The sequence below is a fragment of the Thamnophis sirtalis genome, unplaced genomic scaffold, assembly GCF_051295495.1.
Source record: "Thamnophis sirtalis isolate CommonGarterSnake01/CBP01778 unplaced genomic scaffold, rThaSir2_p1.2 scaffold_2, whole genome shotgun sequence".
Taxonomy (NCBI): Eukaryota; Metazoa; Chordata; class Lepidosauria; order Squamata; family Natricidae; genus Thamnophis; species Thamnophis sirtalis.
The window spans coordinates 54,449,899-54,470,228 of record NW_028261382.1 but is presented as its reverse complement, the minus strand read 5'-3'; the positions used below and the strand labels follow the sequence as shown (position 1 = coordinate 54,470,228).

The following is a 20,330-nucleotide window of genomic DNA, read 5'->3' as shown; positions in this document are numbered from 1 at the left end:
GGTTTTTTTGGGGGTGGTGGTGGTGGTGGACACATTTGGGACAACCATGACCTGGATGATTGAGACTCTCCATAGACACGAAGGTGTTCTACCTTCAGGGAAAATGCAAAAAAATAATAAAATATATACCTGGAGTACCAACATCTGCAAGGAACCTAAGAAGAGGGTAACAGAGATCTGGAATGGGGACCCTCCTTACCTTCCAGAACACAGTGTCGAAATCAGCGCCATGAAATTTCTCGGGGATGCCGGATGTGGAAAGTTTGGGTCCAAGTAACGTCACAAACTCTTCAAAGTCCACTTGCCCGTCGCCTAGAAACGAGAGGAGCAATGGCATTTGATCTGAAGGAAGCATCCAGTTGAAGAGTCACTTATTTGTGAAAGAGGATACGGGCACTCCTTGACTTATGGCCATTCGTTTAGTGACCGTTCAAAATCACAAGAAGACCACCGGGAAAAAAAAAGACTGTTAGGAATATAATTCTAACAGTTGGGTTGACAATATATAAATCATGTTAACAATGTTGTACCTGTTTCTTTAAAGCATACTGTAAAATGTGATTGGTTGCTGTTTTTCCTCAATCGGCCACAAGAGGGAGCCAGAATGACTGTTAGCTCTCTCCCTGTTCGTTAGATGCTGGGCTGATCTGATCTGAGTGTTTTGGAAGCTGGCTGTTAGAAAGTGCCGTGAGCTATTGTACGTTTTGCAACTGCTAGCAAACTTTGAGTTCTGAACTGATTGTATGATACTGGTCTATGTTATTTGGATTATCCCTTAACTGAAAGACGTTGATGACTGACTGTCTTATCCGTGTATGACTTGGACTGTTTGATGGACTCTGATACCTCTATTTCCACGAAAGTGAAAGCCTATTTAAACTGCAGTGTCTCTGTATGCTGGTTTGTGTGTTATCCAACACAACTCTCACAATGCTTCTCTGAACGCACTCGCTCTCCGAACAGGGAGCTTACTTAACAAGGACAGACCACCAGTCCTTGCTCTTAGGACTATCACAGCATCCCCAGGGTCATGTGATCAAAATTAGGGTGCTTGGCCATAAGCATGTATTCATGATGGTTGCAGTGTCCATGGGAAAGGAAGGAAGGATGGAAGAAAAGAAAGAAAGAAAAAAAGGAAGAAAGAAAAAGATAGAGAGAGGGGGGGAGGGATTTACAATGTCAGCATCTTGCCCCCAACAATCCAGGTCCTCATTTTACCAACCTCAGAAGGATGGAAGTCAACCCTGAGCTGGCCAGGATTGAACTCCTGACAGTGGGCAGAGTTCAGCCTGCAGTACTGTATTCTAACCATTGCACCATCTTGACAGGAAGGGGAAGGTAGGAAGGAAAAGAGGGAGGAAGGGAAGAAGGAAAAGGAAGGAGGGAGGGGGAGAGAGAAGGAGGGAGAAAGAAAAAGGGAGGGAGGAAGGAAGGAAGGAAAGGAAGGGAGGAAGGAAGGAAAAGAGGGAGGAAGGGAAGAAGGAAAAGGAAGGAGGGAGGGGGAGAGAGAAGGAGGGAGAAAGAAAAAGGGAGGGAGGAAGGAAGGAAAGGAAGGGAGGAAGGAAGGAAAAGAGGGAGGAAGGGAAGAAGGAAAAGGAGGGAGAGATGGAGAGAGGGAGGGAGAAAGGAAAAGGGAGGAAGGAAGGAAGGAAGGAAATGGAGGCTTCTTCACACCACCATCCAGATAAGTTGGGCTATGATTTCCAACAATCCCAGCCACCAGAGTCGGCCCAAAACTAGAGAATGAAGAAGTACTGGAGATGAAGAAGGTTGATGAGGAGAAACAACAACATCCAAAGGGGAAGGTGGGGAGAAGAAGGAAGGGTCTGTCCTGTCTTACCATCTCCAGACAACCTTACCATCCATATCCAACCTCTGGATGATGACTTCCAACTCCACTTCATTGGGCATGTAGCCGAGAGACCTCATGGCAGTGCCGAGTTCTTGCTTGGAGATGAAGCCGTTGCCATCTCGGTCAAAGACTTTGAAGGCCTCACGGATCTCTGCAGAGAGAACAAGAAGAAGGGAAGCTCATGTCAGAGTTTGTTGCATAAATTCAAATCTAGAAGCACGCAGATAACTGATGCAGCAGGATTCGTTAACTTCTTTATAGACATAAGGATAGATATAATAAATGTACAATACCAACAGGTGGTTCTTCCAAGTAAACACGAAGCAGGAGAGTTACAGGCAAACACAAGCAGTTAGCTTCATTTCAGCAGACAAGCCCAGACAGGCTGCTAGTTTACTTTTCAGAGCAGCGGACTGCTTAAGTTTCTGTTTCAATTCTCTGCACAGACTCAAATCTGTTTAAGCTCCCATTGGCTGGCTTAGTTGCTACGCCTATTCATTGGCTGACCTTGTTCCCATGTCTCTCCCAGTCATGAATATTTTAACAGCTCAGCAAGGCCAGAAGACTTTGGCTTTGATATTGAGGTTGCATGGAGCCAGGATTGGGCAACTTCTAACCCAGGTCTGATTCATTTAGCGTCCGATCCACTATAACGCCCCTCCTGCTTTGATCTAACCAAGGACAATCTGGGCAGCACTCAACAGGATTCGAAACTAACCAAGGCAGGTACCAATATTGGAAATATAAATAACAGAATAACAGACGTGGAAGGGATCTTGGAGATCTTCTAGTCCAACCCCCTGCTCAAGCAGGAGACTGGAAATCCTATACTATTTCAGAGCGATGCTTGTCCAATCTGTTCTTAAAAGCCTCTCCAGTGTTGGAGCATTCACAAGTTCTAGAGGCAAGTCGCTCCACTGATTAATTGTTCTCACCGTAAGGAAATTTCTCCTTAGTTCTAGGTTGCTTCTGTCCTTGATTAGTTTCCACCCATTGTTTCCTGTCCTGCCCTCAGGTGCTTTGGAGAATAGCTTGACTCCCTCTTCTTTGGGGCAGCCCCTCAAATATTGGCAGACTCCATTTTCTTTCTTTCTTTTTTAAGAGTTTTATTATTTTTCAATTACAAAAATAAACATTTCTTAGGTTTAGGTTTATTAAATTTATATGCTGCCCTTCTCCCAAGGACTCAGGGCGGCGTACAACATTAAAAGAAACACATAATACAAAAGTTTTTTAAAAAATTAAATAGAATATCCCAAACCCAATTAAAATTTACAATGACATTTTTAAAAAATCGAATTAAAATTAACAGTGATCAATAATTTATTTTTGTTTTGTTCAGGCCAGGCTGGCTTGCTGGAAAAGCCAACTTTTTAGGGCGCGTCGGAAGGACCGGAGGTCGGGGAATTATACGAAGCTCCGGGGGCAACTCGTTCCAGAGGGAAGGCGCTCCCACAGAGCGTGACCCGTCAAAACCGCGGTCGACAAAAGCGCACTCAGCGAAAGCGCGTACGTGACGTCATCACAGCGCGACGAAAAAAATTAAAAATTGACATAAAAATAAAATTAAAGCAAGCCGATTCACATAAAGGTAAGGGTTAGGTTTAGGGTTAGGGTTAGGGTTACGTTAAGCGTTAGGGATACGTTTAGCGTTAGGTTAAGGGTTAGCGTTAGGTTTAGCGTTAGGTTAAGGGTTAGGTTTAGGGTTAGGTTTAGGGTTAGGTTAAGGGTTAGGTTTAGGGTTAGGTTTAGGGTTAGGTTTAGGGTTAGGTTTGGGGGGGTTAGGGTAAGGTTTTCGCTTTATTTTTACATTTACCGATCACAGCGCGATGTTTTCGGCGCACTGTGATGACGTCACGTACGCGCTTTCGTCGAGCGCCCTTTTGTCCACCGCGGTTTTGTGGTGGAACCCCCACAGAGAAGGCTCTCCCCCTGGGGGTCGCTAGCCGACACTGTCTGGCCGACGGCACCCTGAGGAGGCCAACTCTGTGGGATCGCACTGGACGGTGGGAGGCTACTGGTGGCAGTAGGTGGTCTCGCAGGTACCCTGGGCCTAAGCCATGGAGCGCTTTAAAGGTGATAATTAGTACCTTGAATCGCACCCGGAAGACAACCGACAACCAGTGCAGGCCGCCTAAAAGGGGTGTAACATGGGAGCACCTAGGTGCCCCCATGATGACCCACGCAGCCGCATTCTGGACCAGTTGAAGCTTCCGAGTGCTCTTCAAGGGCAGCCCCATGTAGAGAGCGTTACTGCGTCCTTATGGAGTGTATTATAAGCGTCCTTTTTTTCCTTTCCCTTTATTTGTATGCTGCCCTTTTCCCTGGGGGGACTCAGGGCGGCTCACAGTTCAAAAAAAAGGGGGGGGGAAGGACAAACAGTTTCCAACATACAGACAATACAACATATTAAAAAAACACAACAGCCACACAATTCGAGTGGGGTTAGAGTCTTAACCCCAGGCCAGCCGGGACAGCCAGATCTTTAGGGCGGCGCGGAAGGACTGGAGGGTGGTGAGGGTCCGAATCTCCACGGGGAGTTCGTTCCAGAGGGTCGGAGCAGCCACCGAGAAGGCTCTCCTCCGAGTAGTCGCCAGTCGACACTGGCTAAATGATGGAATTCGGAGGAGGCCTAATCTATGCGATCGTATCGGTCTAGTGGAGGTAATTGGCAGTAGGCGGTCTCTCAAGTACCCAGATCCAATACCATGAAGGGCTTTGTAGGTGATAAGTAGCACCTTGAATCGCACCCGGAGATCAACAGGCAGCCACTGCAGCTCGCGGAGGATAGGTGTTACGTGGGTGAACCGAGGTGCACCCACGATCGCTCGCGCTTATGCGGTATGTTGTCTGGGTACAAATATCTCTGTGCAACATCGTTCGTCTTTTGCCACATCTTTCAAGTTCATATTAACCTTATTTCCCTAAATTTAGTATTATAATAAATTAAGCATTTAAACATTATAAAACTCTTCATTTTTCTTCTTACTATCTTCTAGCAATAATATATCAACATTAAACATCATTATTCTTATCATACACAAACATACTAGCCATTTTATATCTTTATCTAAGCGTATTGTCTTATTTTTTAGTTTTCTTCATTTCCAAACTCCTTTTTTTTGTTCTCCATTGGTAAAATACTTCCCAAATCATATAATATTCCGCTTGCTCTTTCTCTTTAATTGCTAATGTTAGTCTATTCATTTCTGCACATTCTAATATTTTCCTTATCTCATCGATAGGGATCTCTACACTTTTCCAATGTTGTGCAAATACAATTCTAGCTGCAGTTAGTACATGAATAATTAAATACGCATTCTCTTTAGTATAAATCTCAGGTAGAATTCCCAGCAGAAATGTTTCCGGATTCAGCTCAATACGTTGTTGTATCATCTCTTCCAACCATGTCTTAATTTTTGTCCAATATTTCTTTGCCTCTCCACAGGCCCACCACATATGATAATAAGATCCAGGTATGTGGTAGCACTTCCAACGTTTAGCTGAGTTTTCTTTAAACATCTTTGCCAATCTTATAGATGCCAGGCAGACTCCATTTTCAAGGTCAAACTGTTACACTGGGATATGGAATTCCCCACTTCCCCATGAATCTAAGCACCCCATTGCTTTGATCTCTGCATTTTTGCAAATCGACACTTCCTTTTGCAAGCTATTCTCTGACCACCATCACCCATCCGTTCATATCAGCTCAACGGCAATTAACCCCAGATCCCAACCTGATGCCTTGCACAGAATTAGCTTACAAGGGTATGGGAACATACAGCAGTACATTCAGAGGATTCCTGCTGGCGATCTCATAGCTGTGTATCATCCAGCGTGACCATCTGTACTCAGTACAGGCTTCCATGGTACATGTCTAAAGCAAGGATGCTAAAATGAGAACGGATCTAAACTAGTTCTGCATTTTCTCTTTCACACAGAGAGGGGGAAGGAGGAGAGAGAAAGAGAGAGGAAGAAAGAGGAAGAAAGAGGGAGATGGAGAGAGAGAGAGAAGATAAAGAGAGGAGAGAGGAGAGATTAAGGATAGAGAGAGGAGAGTGTGAGGAGAGAGAGTGGAGAAAAAGAGAGATGGGAGAGTGAGGAGAGAGGAGATAAAAGGAGATGAGAGGAAAGAGATGAGAGAAAGAGGGGGAAGGAGAGAGAGAGGAGATAAAGAGAGATTAGCAAGAGAGATGAGAGTGGGAGAGATAATCTCTCTGATGATAGAGAGAAAAATAAAGAGAAGTGAAAGAAATTGATAGAGACACACAGAGAAGGGAGGAGATAGAGATGAGAGAGAGATATAGAAATAAATATAAATGATAGATGGAGAGAGAGGTAGATAGATGATAGATAGATAGATAGATAGATAGATAGATAGATAGATAGATAGATAGATAGATAGATAGATAGATAGATAGATGGATATTGATGGATAGCTGTTGATAGAAGTTGATAGGTAGATGATGGATAGAAATAGATAGATAGATGTAGCTAGCTAGCTAGCTAGATGTTGATAGCTAGATAGATAGATAGATAGATAGATAGATAGATAGATAGATAGATAGATAGATAGATAGATAGATAGATTTGATAGATAGATATAGATGATATAGAGAGATAGATATAGAAATAAATGCCGTATATATGATGGATAGATAGATAGATGAAAGCCCTTTTTAAAGAAACCCCTCAAAGAATTCAATAAAAACAAATCTGAGCAGGGCTTAAAAAGAGCCTCTTCCTTTCCAGTTCTCAGATGAATGAAAAGAATCCATTTTTTTAGAAGAAGAGGAGGAGGAGGAGGAGGAAGAGAGAGTTTGTTGAAATTCTCCTGGGCAAAGCGTGCGGTCTTTGCACTCACCGAGCAGGCATCTAACGTGTGTGTGTGTGTGTGTGTGTGTGTGTGTGTGTGTGTGTGTACACACACACACAGAATCATCTCCGGCAATTGGAATCCTGCTGGTTTCTATATTCTCTTTAGATCCCTAGAGACAAGCCAAAATAAGATGTAAAATACTCCCCAGGGCCTTTTTAATTTTTTTTTTAAAGAACTGGAAAGCGTGGAGCAGAAAAGCGACAAAAACGAATCGCAATTTTACCGCAACGGCACCGGATCCCCCTTTTTGCTGTTGCAAAATAGCAATGGATGAATTCCCTATAGCTCTGCCCTCTATACCTCTATCACACTCACAGTCAGTCCTTCCTTCCTTCCTTCCTTCCTTCCTTCCTTCCTTCCTTCCTTCCTTTCTTCTTCCTCTTCTTCCTCCTCCTCCTCTTCTTCTTCTTGTGAAGATGTTGGATAACCATTTGTCTGAAGTGGTGTAGGGTTTCCTGCCTGAGCAGGGGGTTGGTCTAGAAGACCTCCAAGGTCCATTCCAACTCTTATTCTATTCTCCTCCTCCTCCTCCTCCTCCTCCTCCTCCTCCTCCTCCTCCTCCTCCTCCTCTTCTTCTGATGTCCGTTAACTATTTGTCTGAAGTGGTGTAGGGTTTCCTGCCTGAGCAGGGGGTTGGACTGGAAGACCTCCAAGGTCCCTTCTAATTCTGTTATTCTGTTCTGTTCTGTTCTGCATTCGCTGGCTGGGGAATTCTGGGAGTTGAAGTCCGGACATCTTCAAGTTGCCAAGGTTGAGAAACACTGGGTTAAGAGTGAGCGCATTACTCCGTTCGGCGGGCAACTCATCTTATTTATTAAACAATAGCAAACATCAACATCACTTAACTAGAAAAAAAAAACGAGCAAAAAGCAAGGAAAACATAAGTTACAGCCGAGAGCGTAACATTCCTATGTCTATTTATCTGTTTATTTTATTTTATTTCGTCAAGCACGAATTAGATAACAGATATATGTATAAACACGATTCTGAATACAGGGAATGGATACAAATACAAGGGAATAATAGGACAGGGACGATAGGCATTCTGGTGCGCTTATGCACGGCCCTTACGGACCTCTTAGGAATGGGGAGAGGTCAACAGCGTGGTTTTTATGTTTTGCAGAACCAGGGGAAATGATGCTGAGGCTCATTCGCAGGAGGCATCCCCCCCCCCAAAAAACTTCGGTTAATCCAGATTTAATCTTTCTAAATTCCGCTGGTCGTAGCCCTAAAGCCAAGAAGTCCTTTTGATTTTAGGAACCTTCTTCTAAGGAATGGTCTGCGACTAAAGTAAAGATTACTTAAAGGTAAAGGTTCCCCTCGCACATATGTGCTGGTCGTTCCCGACTCTAGGGGGCGGTGCTCATCTCCGTTTCAAAGCCGAAGAGCCAGCGCTGTCCGAAGACGTCTCCGTGGTCGTGTGGCCGGCATGACTCAACGCCGAAGGCGCACGGAACGCTGTTTCCTTTCCACCAAAGGTGGTCCCTATTTTTCTACTTGCATTTTTGACGTGCTTTCGAACTGCTAGGTTGGCAAAAGCTGGGACAAGTCACGGGAGCTCACTCCGTTACGCGGCGCTAGGGGTTCGAACCGCCGAACTGCTGACCTTTCTAATTGACCAGCTTAGTGTCTTAGCCATTCAGCCACTAGCAGAGTCATGAAAAGTAGGCCATTAGGTGATTTTACAAACGAAACAACTGATATATCTTACATTTGTCGCTGCTAACCAAAACCCTGTAAAATATATTCATTCTCCAACAATTATACAATGGATCAAAGGTTTTAAACTCTGTTTTTGGCTCCCCAGCCTCTACTCTGAAAGGCTAATTAGACCTTCTGGGCTCAATATATTACTTTATCTACTTAATTCTCTTTACTGTTAAACGAACTTACCGTTTCATAACTGAATTGGGTAACATTAAATAAACATACATTGAGATAGAGTTTTCGGGGATACTTTCCTTTTTTTCATACATCGCAAAATATATAAATAAAGTGAACAAAAAGTGTCAGGTAAAATAAAAGTATTAAAAAAAAAAACCTCTTGAGCTCCAGCCTGGGGGGCTTTGAATAACATATTGTTCCTTCAGCTATCGTAACTGGGGAAAGAGGTTGTTTCAAAAAAAGTACTTTAAAAGACCAAAGTCCAATGGAAAATGAAAAAAGAACAAAACACAGGCTGCAAATTAGTGAAGAGTTTGATCAGTTGAAATGAAAAAAACGACAACGCTCTATGGCATGTTTTTCAAGGCAAGTCCTAAGGACTGAAATTTCATCTGTATTCATGATTATTATTTTTTGGGTGGCTTTCAATTGAGAGAGAAGCAGAAGTACAGAATAACAGAGTTGGAAGGGACCTTGGAGGTCTTCTAGTCCAACCCCCTGCTCAAGCAAGAGACCCAAAACTATTTCAGACAAATGGGTTGTTCAATCTCTATATAAAAATATATATTTTTATTTTCAAAACAAACATACACATCCTCCTTCTTTACATACTGTAGAAAGTGTATCAGTTGGTTACAAAAGGCTTTTGTGCATCTCTTCCACTGTCATCAAATATAGTTCATATTAACTCTAATATCTTAACTTGGATATTTATTATATTACCATCATCATACCTCCACTTTTATTTGACTATGATTATTTAAACGTCCTTCATCATAAAATATACCAAGATTTAATACATAACCACCTACTGGCATTTCATTTACTTATTTATAAAATCCTCCATTAACATTAAATCCTCATATCCTGTTCTACCTAAACATCCATAATATTTAATACCAAAATTTTCTAATCCTCCTCTCCAATTTCCTGTTTACCATTTACATCCAATTCTCTTATATTATACTCATAGCATGTATATAATTTATTATTATTATCCTTTCTTTATTTAACTATATCCTATATCACATCATTGATGTGATATATCACATCATTTCCCGCCCTAATAATTAAAACTTAGCTGTGTCTAATTTTGTTCTTTTTTTCTTGTTATTGTTATTTGTTCAATCTCTTCTTAAAAGCCTCCAGTGATGGAGCACGCAAACTTTCTGGTGGCAAGCTGGTCCACTGGTTAATTGTCCGCACTGATAGGAAGTTTCTCCTTAATTCCACGTTGCTTCTCTCTCCTTGACGAGTTTCCATCTGGTGTTTTGGAGAATAGGTTGACCCCCTTCCTCTTCTTCTGCCAGCAACTAAACCCAAGCTCTGTTTCCAGGTAGACTTTCCCGAAGAAGCACACGTTTGATGGACACGTCTCATTTCCGCTCGTGATTTGAATCTATCCGAGAGGGAGAACTTTAGCAAGATGGTTTTTCAAGCAATTAAGCACCATGGGTGAGCGCGTCCAACTATCGCCAAGGAAGCTGTAATGGGCGGCTCGTTAAAATTAGCACTGTGAAATTAACAGATGAGGGGAATCTGTTGGAATATAATCTATCAGAACATTTAGGAAAGTGTTTTTTACAGAGCAAGCGATTTGCGAAAGTCTCATCATCAAACGGATTTCATTTTGGCCACAAGGAAATATGAGCTGAGTTGGGGGCAAGGACCCACCAGCCGTTCAGGAGCACAAAGAGGAAGGATCCGTCTGATGGACCAACTTCAAAGAAGGTTGAAGGAGCTAGAAGGTTCTCAGAAATACAGACATAGATAGTCCTTGACTTATGACCACATTGGAGCCCCAGATTTCTGTTGCTAAGTGAAGCAGTTAAGTGAGTTTTCACTTAAAGTGACTCAAGACCGTTTTCCCCCCCACCACACACTTCTGAGCATTGCAGCCTCCATCCCCATGATCACGTGATCAAAATGCTCGGCAACTGTCTCATATTTATGACGGTGCATTTTCGGGATGGCATTCCGGCAAGCCCTGTTATAATTTTATTATCCTTTCCTATTCCCTTTTCTTCATTGTCCTATCCTATTTTTCCCCTCTGTATCTCATTCTTGAACGTATACTTATATATTAATACTTTCTATTTTCCGCCTTTCTTACCCCGCTTTTCCACTTAATAGTGTCTCGACTGGGCTCTGTATCTCTCTTCTGCTTTCCTTTCTAGCTGCCTTTCTCTAACCAATCATAAAATCTTCCCCCACGTCTTGAAGTACACCGATTCCTCTCTATCCTTTATTCTCAAAGTTAACCTGTTTCATCTCTGCACGATCTAAGATTTTTTCCCCCTGTTTTCTTGCGAACTGCGCACGCAGCGCACATCAGGCGCATCGGGCGAAGCGCGCGCTCGGCGAACCGGTTCTCAAAGCAGTTGTCACCCCTGCTTACGTGGTCTTATGAATGGGCGCCTGCTTTGATACTTAGCCCTGTGGCTCAGTTCACATCCCACGCTTAATTTAGCTAAGCTGCCGACGTACCAAGGTTAATGCATCTGCTAATTCTTTAATTGACCTCTTGGCATGCGCCCAGCCACTCTGTGAGTTCATCAAGACGCCCGCAGAGATCTGTTTTTCCCTGCTGTATATTTTTTTGGGGGTGAGGGGGATTTGGGGCGGAAGGGAGAGCAGACCAGGAACGAGTTAATTCTCCTCTGCCCTTTGTTTCCCAACCAACTCGTAACAAATCTCTCTGCCTCCGGGACAGCTTTAAATAACATGAAATAAAATATGAGTGGCCTGGTTCAGAGCCCCCCCACCCCTTTTTCCCCCATCTCCATTTAATGAAGAGTTGAAAATTGGTGTCATCACACGGCTCCCTAAAGCGTATTTCTTCCTCGTGCATCAGAGTGACATGCGCCTGGGGATGTTAAATAATTTCTCCCATTCATTGGGAGGGGGGAAGGAGGAAGGGGAAAGGACTGCTGGAAGAATCCAAGGCACGGCTAAAGCCAGCCTCGAGCAAAGACCCTTCCCCAAGAAGTAAGAGGTGTCTTCTAGTTTTGTTTAAGCCTTAAAAAAAACCCAGAGTCTTACATATTTACAGCCAGGCTGGGTTTTGGCAAGATCCTGGATTCTCTGTCGTCATTCCAGAGACCTCTGAAGATAGGAACAGCCCGGAACGGAACTACTTGACATGGCCAACTTGCTACAGCCAATTTGTCACAGGACAACTTGCTACGGGACAATTTAACAATTCTATTGAATTATTTAAAATCAATAAAAAATGTTTTCATTTTTGGCATTCACATTTCTTTATTTCTTTATTTCTTCATTTCTTCATTTTTTCTTTCTTTCTTTCTTTCTTTCTTTCTTTCTTTCTTCTTCCTCCTCCTCCTACTCTTCTTCTTATGAAGATGTTGGCTAACCATTTGTCTGAAGTTGTGTAGGGTTTCCTGCCTGAGCAGGGGGTTGGACTGGAAGACCTCCAAGGTCCCTTCTAATTCTGTTATTCTATTCTATTTTATTCTATTCTATTCTATTCTCCTCCTCCTCCTCCTCCTCCTCCTCTTCTTATGATGTTGGTTAACCATTTGTCTGAAGTGGTGTAGGGTTTCCTGCCTGAGCGGGGGGTTAGACTGGAAGACCTCCAAGGTCCCTTCCAACTCTGTTATTCTATTCTATTCTATTCTATTCTATTCTATTCTATTCTATTCTATTCTATTCTCCTCCTCCTCCTCCTCCTCTTCTTCTTCTGATGTTGGTTAACCATTTGTCTGAAGTTGTGTAGGGTTTCCTGCCTGAGCAGGGGGTTGGACTGGAAGACCTCCAAGGTCCCTTCTAATTCTGTTATTCTATTCTATTTTATTCTATTCCATTCTCCTCCTCCTCCTCCTCCTCCTCCTCCTCCTCCTCCTCCTCCTCCTCCTCCTCCTCCTCTTCTTCTTCTGATGTTGGTTAACCATTTGTCTGAAGTGGTGTAGGGTTGGACTAGAAGACCTCCAAGGTCCCTTCCAACTCTGTTATTCTATTCTATTCTCCTCCTTACCAAGTATGCCAGCTTCCATAACACAGCTGCTGGGAACCCACAGAAGTGCTAATCCAACACAGGCCACTAGAAAAACCAAAGGAGTGGATGAGCCAGTGCAGATGGCCAAAGAAGGCACATCACAAACCCAAATCATATTGGGTTCGCTCTTGGGGAAGGAAACTAAGAATAAACAAGGAGGGTGGAGGCGAGACCAGCCAATCGGGACCCAAATAGGAGATTTAGACGACAGCCGTAATTTATTGCAAAGGGTCTGAACTCACAATCTCCAAAACTATTGATTGTGAATTCAGATCTTCCGAATCTCCAATGTCATCCTGTCGCTCAGGGGTCACCCACACGGTTTTTGCATTTATTGTTCAATCCACTGGATTGTTATGAAAATATAACCACATGGGTCAAGCTCTAACGAATCCTGAAAGAAAAAGCCACATTGAACGGGAATAAAGAAACAGTTTTCTGGTGGAGGAATTAGAAAGAAACCCTGCAGTTGTAAAGATGCACAATCCTTGTCCATTTCTCTTTTTCCTTTGTGTCTGCATGTGGCGTTGTGCTTAGATTCTCGTTTTTGCAAATATGTTCAATCTGAAGGATTTTTTTGGTGTGTGTGTGTGGTTTTTTACCCACAAAACAAAAGCTGGCTCTCTAATTTGGGAGTGCTTTTGTTCCCGATTTCTCAAGCATGCTTCTAAATTTATAACAATGCCCGTATTTTCTGTGAAAACAGTTTTCTCTCAAAGAATGCATCGCGGAGATTGTTTTCTGGTAATTCTTTCCCTGACGCTTCTCTAAACATTGCACATTGTTGTTGACAAATTACCTGGCTAAATGGTAAGAACGCAAACTTGTGAACGATGACCGAAGCTCCGTTTGTGCGATTCAAAACTCAAGGTTTGGCCGTTCAGCCCGAGTTATGATTCTATTGCAAACCAAACAAACGTTTCCTTCCATTTTTAAACCCATTTTCATAGACAGACTCCAGCTTTCTCTTTCAAAGTTGATCTTCCCGTAGAGGTGAAAATGAGCTAGGCTGTGGCGTACGCCAGAGATCTTGGATACAAGGATACAAAAGTCACAAGGGACTCTCTCTCTACAAATTCATTGTGACATTCCTTGGTAAGACTACAAGAGTTTTTACAAAGTTGGGTGTGTGGAAATACCATTCCCAAGAAAACATGAACTGGGATCTGAAAGAGACACCTATAACAATAGAAAAAGAAAGGAAGGGAAGAAGGAAGGAAAATAGGGGAGGAAGGAAGTAGAGAATGGAGGGACGAAGGAAAGGAAAGGAGTGGAGGGTAGAAGAGAGAGGAAGAGAAGGAGAGGAAGTAGGAGAGGAAGAAGAAGTGTGGAGGAGAGGTAAGGGAAGAAGAAAGAGGGAAGGTGGGTAGAAGGGAGAGAAAAAGAAGAAGAGGAGGGAGGAAGAGAAAGAAAGAGAAGGACTCTTGCCAGATCCTGAAGAGGAAACTCAAAGACTTTGGCCACCTAATGAGAAGGAAGGAAGCCAAAGAATGGAGGCCTTTGAACTCTGGTGCTGGAGGAGACTCCTGCATTGAGTCCCTTGGACTGCAAGGCCATCCAACCGGTCAGTCCTAGAGGAGATCCACCCTGACTGCTCTTTAGAAGGCCAGATCCTGAAGAGGAAACTCAAAGACTTTGGCCACCTAATGAGAAGGAGGAAGGACTCCCTGGAGAAGAGCCTCATGCTGGGAACGATGGAGGGCAAAAGAAGAAGAAGGGGACAGCAGAGAAGGAGGTGGCTGGATGGAGTCACCGAAGCAGTCGGCGTGAGCTTCAATGGACTCCAGAGGATGGTAGAGGACAGGAAGGCCTGGAGGAACGTGGTCCATGGGGTTGCGATGGGTTGGAAATGACTTTGTAACTGACAACAATCAAGAAGTTTGCAGTTGTCGGCTTCATTCCCTGCCGAGAAGACTCTTCCTTCAATCGGCAAAAAAAAATAATGGCAGCAGGCACAGGATCCTGTCAGAACTGTCCCTGAACGGGCAGCGGTTAAAAAGGGAGCTGTCATTCGAATACGAAGCCGGATGAATGTTGACAGCTTAGGGATTCATATCCTGACGCTCTGGATTAAAGCTGTTAGACTTTGAGTGGCCCGATGTAAAAGGAGAGGAAATCCTTGGGGCAGAGGAGCCATTTCTATTTCTATCCCATTGAACGGCCACTACACAAGTGGTCGTAAGTTGAGGATGACCTTTATCTGAATACTGCATGACAACTTTCTCATTCGTTCCTTTTCCCCAGCTTATCCTTCCCACCTCTGCAGACTTTAACACACACACCCCGCTGAAAAATGCCAATGTCTCACAATGCTCACCCCCTCTCTTGTTGCGACAGTGCCTTGCTTACCCCAAGGACAAAGACCATTAAAGGACCCAGAGATGAATACAACGGGCCTCTCACCACCTGCTGGAGTTGCTGCATGTCAGACTCCTAAAATCCAATGCATAATGTATTTGGCAAGCATCCAAGACAGAGAGGTGTGATGAAAAGCAACTACAGGGAGGGAGGGAGTGGGAGGGAGGGAGGTGCGGCGGATAATCACATTTCAGATGATTGAAAAGGGCAAAAAAAATAAATCCTTTGTGCAACACAATGTGCCGTTAACAACAACCGGTCGTTACAAGATTAACAAGAGCCTGAGAGTCTGGAAAGAGTGCAGAGAAGAGCCCCAAAGATTATTAGGGGACTGGATGTCGGACCGGCAGCCATCTTTTCTTTTGGATCTCTGCCCTGCCACACTTTCTATTATTTTACTAGGCATTTTCTATGGTGGGAAAATGGGATTGTACGGAGTTAGATGCTATGTAGCCATAACAACATTCTTTCTAGAAAGCCAAGGTCATCCTTTGTCTCTGCACTTCTGCACCTGATCGGAACTGGATGAGTGGAACTGCTAGCGTGGCAGTGGGAGATTGGACCATGGGATGGATTTGTGGACGTGGGCAGGGGGGGGGCAAGATCTTGAACTTTCAACTGGGTGGGGAAAACCGGGAAGCTTTCAGGTTCAGCTATTCCCAGATGTGCCAACGTGGCTCTCTTCATAAATTGGAACCTTGAGGAATCCTTTGCCTCGGACTCTGATTTAATTTTGGATGTTATTTGGAACCCTGACAGTGGAGGCTACAGTTTACGAAGAACAGTTGTCTGGTTTAATGAAAAGAAGGACCAGGGGTGACATGATAGCAATGTTTCAATATTGGAGAAGCTGCCACCAAGAAGAGGGAGGTCAACTTATTTTCTGAAACACCTGAAGGCAGGAGAAGAATTGACACTGGTCTCAATTGTGCTGGTAAGTTGAGCATTACCTGCGATTTTGAAGGAGTGTTTTTTTTTTAGTTTCATTTATTGTCGTTGCATCTCGTACAATGAAATTAAATGCCATCTTCAGTGTACATTATAACTATAAAAATAAAACAAAAAACACCTTCACGTTCTATACAATTGAATTGAAAACCCCTGAGATTTGCATTCATATTGCACTATAGAGTAGAATTCAACATAGTTACTGCTCTGGGATAGAAGCTGTTTTTCAGTCTTGTTTTTATTGCCCTGTACCGGCTGCCAGATGGTAATAGTTCAAAAACAAAAAGGGTGCCCAGGATGAGATGGATCTTTAAGGATGTTTTGAACTTTCTTAAGGCAGCGGGAGCCATAAAGCTCTTCCAAAGAGGGGAGGGGGCAATCCATGATCCTCTGGGCAATGACGTTGACCCTCTGGAGCGGTGTCCTATCTGCCACGGTGCAATTGGCAAACCAGACACGGGTGCAATAAGTTAAAATACTCTCTACGCGGTGCAGCGGTAGAACGTCACCAGCGGTTTTTCATTCAGTTGTTGTTTTGTGAGAAGTCTCACGTCGTATCATCTCTGCTGGGCCCTTTGGACCAGGGCTGCAATCAATGTGAGGTTCTCTTTCATGATAACACCCAGATACTTAAAATTGACCGTTTACTCCACTCGGTCTCCATTGATAAGCAAGGGCTGGGTGCAGAGATGGATTGCTGCTGGTTCAGCCTGGATCAGCTGAACTGGTAGTAGCAGTGGCAGTGGGAGGCTCTGCCCAGCCACCCGGATGCTTCTGCGCGTGCGCAGAAGCATCAAGCGGGCGCAGGAGGCCACCTGAACCGGTAGTAAAAAAAAATTAGCAACCCACCTCTGGCTGGATGTAGGAAGTGGTGGTTTTGCAATACGGTTCCACCACAAAACCGCGCTCGACTAAACCGCGCCCGACTAAACAGCGTAGCTGACGTCATCAACAGGGCGACAACAGCGCGGAGACAGAAGCACGCTGTAAACCCTAAACCTAAGATTAACCCCTAAACCTAAACCTAACCCTAACCCTAACCCTTAACCTAACTCTAAACCTAACCCTTAACCTAACCCTAAACCTAACCCTTAACCTAACCCTAAACCTAACCCTTAACCTAACCCTAACCCTAACCCTTAACCTAACCCTAAACCTAACCCTAAACCTTAACCTAACCCTAAAGCTAACCCTAAACCTAACCCTAAACCTAACCCTTAACCTAACCCTAACCCTAACCCTTAACCTAACCCTAAACCTAACCCTTAACCTAACCCTAACCCTAACCCTAACCCTAACCCTAACCCTAACCCTTAACCTAACCCTAAAGCTAACCCTAAAGCTAACCCTTACCTTAAGTTGAATCGGCTTGCTTTCAAAGCACTATTTAAAGCGCCCTTCTTTCTCCGCGCTGGCTGTTGTCGCCCTGTTGATGACGTCAGCGACGCGATTTAATCGGGCGCGGTTTAGTCGAGCGCGGTTTTGACGGGTCACGTTGCAATACAATACAATACAATACAATACAATACAATACAATACAATACAATACAATACAATACAATAGCAGAGTTGGAAGGGACCTTGGAGGTCTTCTAGTCCAACCCCCTGCCTAGGCAGGAAACCTTATACCGTTTCAGACAAATGGCTCTCCAACGTCCAACGTTTTATTGCTCCTCTGTTTCAGTTTTATAGAAATAGGCAAGAAAATGCGGAATTGACAGTGGAAAAAAACAAGAACGCCTTTAAGACATCTATGCGCTGCTGTTGATGCCCAATATATCACATCTGCTTCCTTCCTGCCAGGTTACCACATGCCAAGACCTGACACTGATGAGTCTTTTTTCGTCTGCAGATATATCTTGTCTCAACTCCAGCTCTCCGTCTGATCATTATCTTGCAATATTTTAAAAGCCACCTTCAACAATGACCTGCCAAGAACATGTCCTTTTCTCTCTCTCTGTAGCAAAACTTTCCCCGTCCCTGGCTTGGAATAATATAGCAGTCACCTTCCCCAGCCTGTGCAGCCAGGAATTAATAAAAGAATATTTCAGATAATTGGGTATGTCTAGTTTCATGAAAAGGAGGACTAAGGGAGAGAGGCTAGCAGTCTTCCGATATCTCAGGGGCTGCCACAAAGAAGAGGGAGTCAAGCTATTCTCCAAGGCACCTTGAGGGTAGAACAAGAAGCAATGGGTGGAAACTAATCAAGGAGAGAAGCAACTTAGAACTAAGGAGGAATTTCCCGATAGTTAGAAGAATTAACAAGTGGAACAACTTGCCTCCAGAAGTTGTGAATGCTCCAACCCTGGAGTTTTACAGAACGACCTGTAATTACTATTCGTATAGTGTCAACCAGCGTTTCTCAACCTCAATAACTTCGAGATGCATGGACTCCCAGAATTTCCCTGCCAGCCATCAAAGCAACTTTTTCAATCGAAGAGAGGGGGTATCAAAAGCTTGATACTTCATCCCTGGGGAAAAAATGGGAATAGTCTCCCATTTTTTTGTGCCCCAAATAAGCCGCCCAGAGTCACCTCTTGGCATGAGATAGGTGCAGAGGTGAGCTTCTGCGGGTTCGCACGGATTCGGGAGAACCTCTAGCTAAGAATCTTCCCAGTTCGGAGAACCCGCCAATCCCACCCCTGGTTGGCCCCGCCTACCATGCCCCGCCCCTCCCAGGAGTCCCCACGCGGCCCATTTGGGATGCCTGGACTGGGAGGCACTCCAAATGATCACTCATGCCCTCGTCACCTCAAGGCTCGACTACTGTAACGCACTCTACATGGGGCTGCCCCTGAAGAGTGTTCGGAGACTACAATTGGTCCAGAATGCAGCCGCGCGAGTGATACTGGGTGTACCTAGGTACACCCACGTTACACCTATCCTCCTCGAACTGCACTGGCTCCCCATTGGTCTCCGAAGACGCTTCAAGGTGCTGGTTATTACCTTTAAAGCCCTACATGGCCTAGGACCTGGATATCTCCGTGACCGCCTCCTGCAACATACCTCCCAGCGCCCAATAGGATCGCACAGGGCGGGCCTCCTCCGAGTACCATCGACTGCGCAGTGCCGTCTGGCGGCTCCGCGGGGGAGAGCCTTCTCTGTAGCTGCCCCGGCCCTATGGAACGATCTACCCCCTGAGATCCGGACCCTCCCCACTCTCTCGGCCTTCCGTAAGTCTGTTAAGACCTGGCTGTTCCGGCAGGCCTGGGGCTGTTGATCTAGACTCATCTTCAGCCCCATTAAGATCGAGTGTATGTTGTGCCCTCCTTTAACTCATCTTTGTTTTGTATTTTAACTTTTTTAAATGCTTTTAAACTGTTTTTAATGTAAGCCGCCCGGAGTCCTTCGGGATTGGGCGGCATACAAATCTATTAAAATTGCAAATTGCAAATTGCAATGCCAGATAAGTACAGGGCCCGCGTGGAGGCTCAGGGAGGACAAAAACCGGGCTTCCCGGAAGTTCCGAAAGGCCAGAAATGGGCTTGTTCCCGGCCTACGGAGCCCAGGGGAGGCTGTTTTTGCCCTCCCGGAGGTTCGAAGAAAGACTCCGGAGCCCAGGGAGGGTGAAAACGCCCCCCTCACTGTGGTGCAATTGGCCGCCCCCCTCAATCGGGCAGAGAACCCGTTGCTAAAATTTTTGAAGCCCACCCCTGGATAGGTGGCATATAAATGTAATCAATCAATAAATTCCTCCCATACCAAAGGTGGGCTGCTGCCAATTTTACTACTGGTTTGCAACCCCTGCGCGCACCAGACGCATGCTGCGTGTGCATGCACTGTTCAATGTAAATTGTTCTCCGCGCGTGCACAGAACAATTTAAAGTGAACGGCACAGGCACAAAATGGCGGTGGCCCAGCGGCGGTGAGGGAACCGGTTCAGGAGATTGGTAGACCTGGGTTGCTGCCGGTTCTGCGACCCAGGTCTGAAGAGCCGAGGTGGCGCAGTGGTTAGGGTGCAGTACTGCAGGCCACTTCACCTGACGGTTATCTGCAGTTCAGCGGTTCTAATCTCACCGGCTCAAGGTTGACTCAGCCTTCCATCCTTCAGAGGTGGGTAAAATGAGGACCCGGATTGTTGTTGGGGGCGATATGCTGACTCTGTAAACCGCTTAGAGAGGGCTGAAAGCCCTATGAAGCGGTATATAAGTCTTAACTGCTATTGCTATTGCTATTGCTATTTTACTACCAGTTTGTCTGAACCGAGCTGAACCAGGAACAATCCACCTCTGTTCCCATACCATCGGACAGTATCAATGACAACCTTGCCTCTTTCGAAATTCCCTCGATTGCATCCATGGCTTTGCAGGAGAAATTCCCGTTGCCAAAATTAAGAGAATCCCGATTCCCCTCTGTTTTCTTGGTTATCTTAGGGAGGTCCAAAACTCCATTCG

The 20,330-nt window shown here is 44.7% G+C and overlaps 1 protein-coding gene across 1 annotated transcript in view; it reads right to left on the bottom strand.

Annotated features, from left to right (window-relative positions):
* Window positions 1-20,330, bottom strand: part of CABP7 (calcium binding protein 7) — a 48,649-nt gene that overhangs the window by 3,917 nt on the left and 24,402 nt on the right. Inside the window, exons 2-3 of the mRNA XM_087703746.1 lie at window positions 1,860-2,003; window positions 200-312 (exon numbers count right to left, since the gene is read on the bottom strand). Of these exons, the coding sequence (XP_087559872.1) occupies window positions 200-312; window positions 1,860-2,003 (257 nt within the window). The remainder of the gene's footprint in view (window positions 1-199; window positions 313-1,859; window positions 2,004-20,330) is intronic.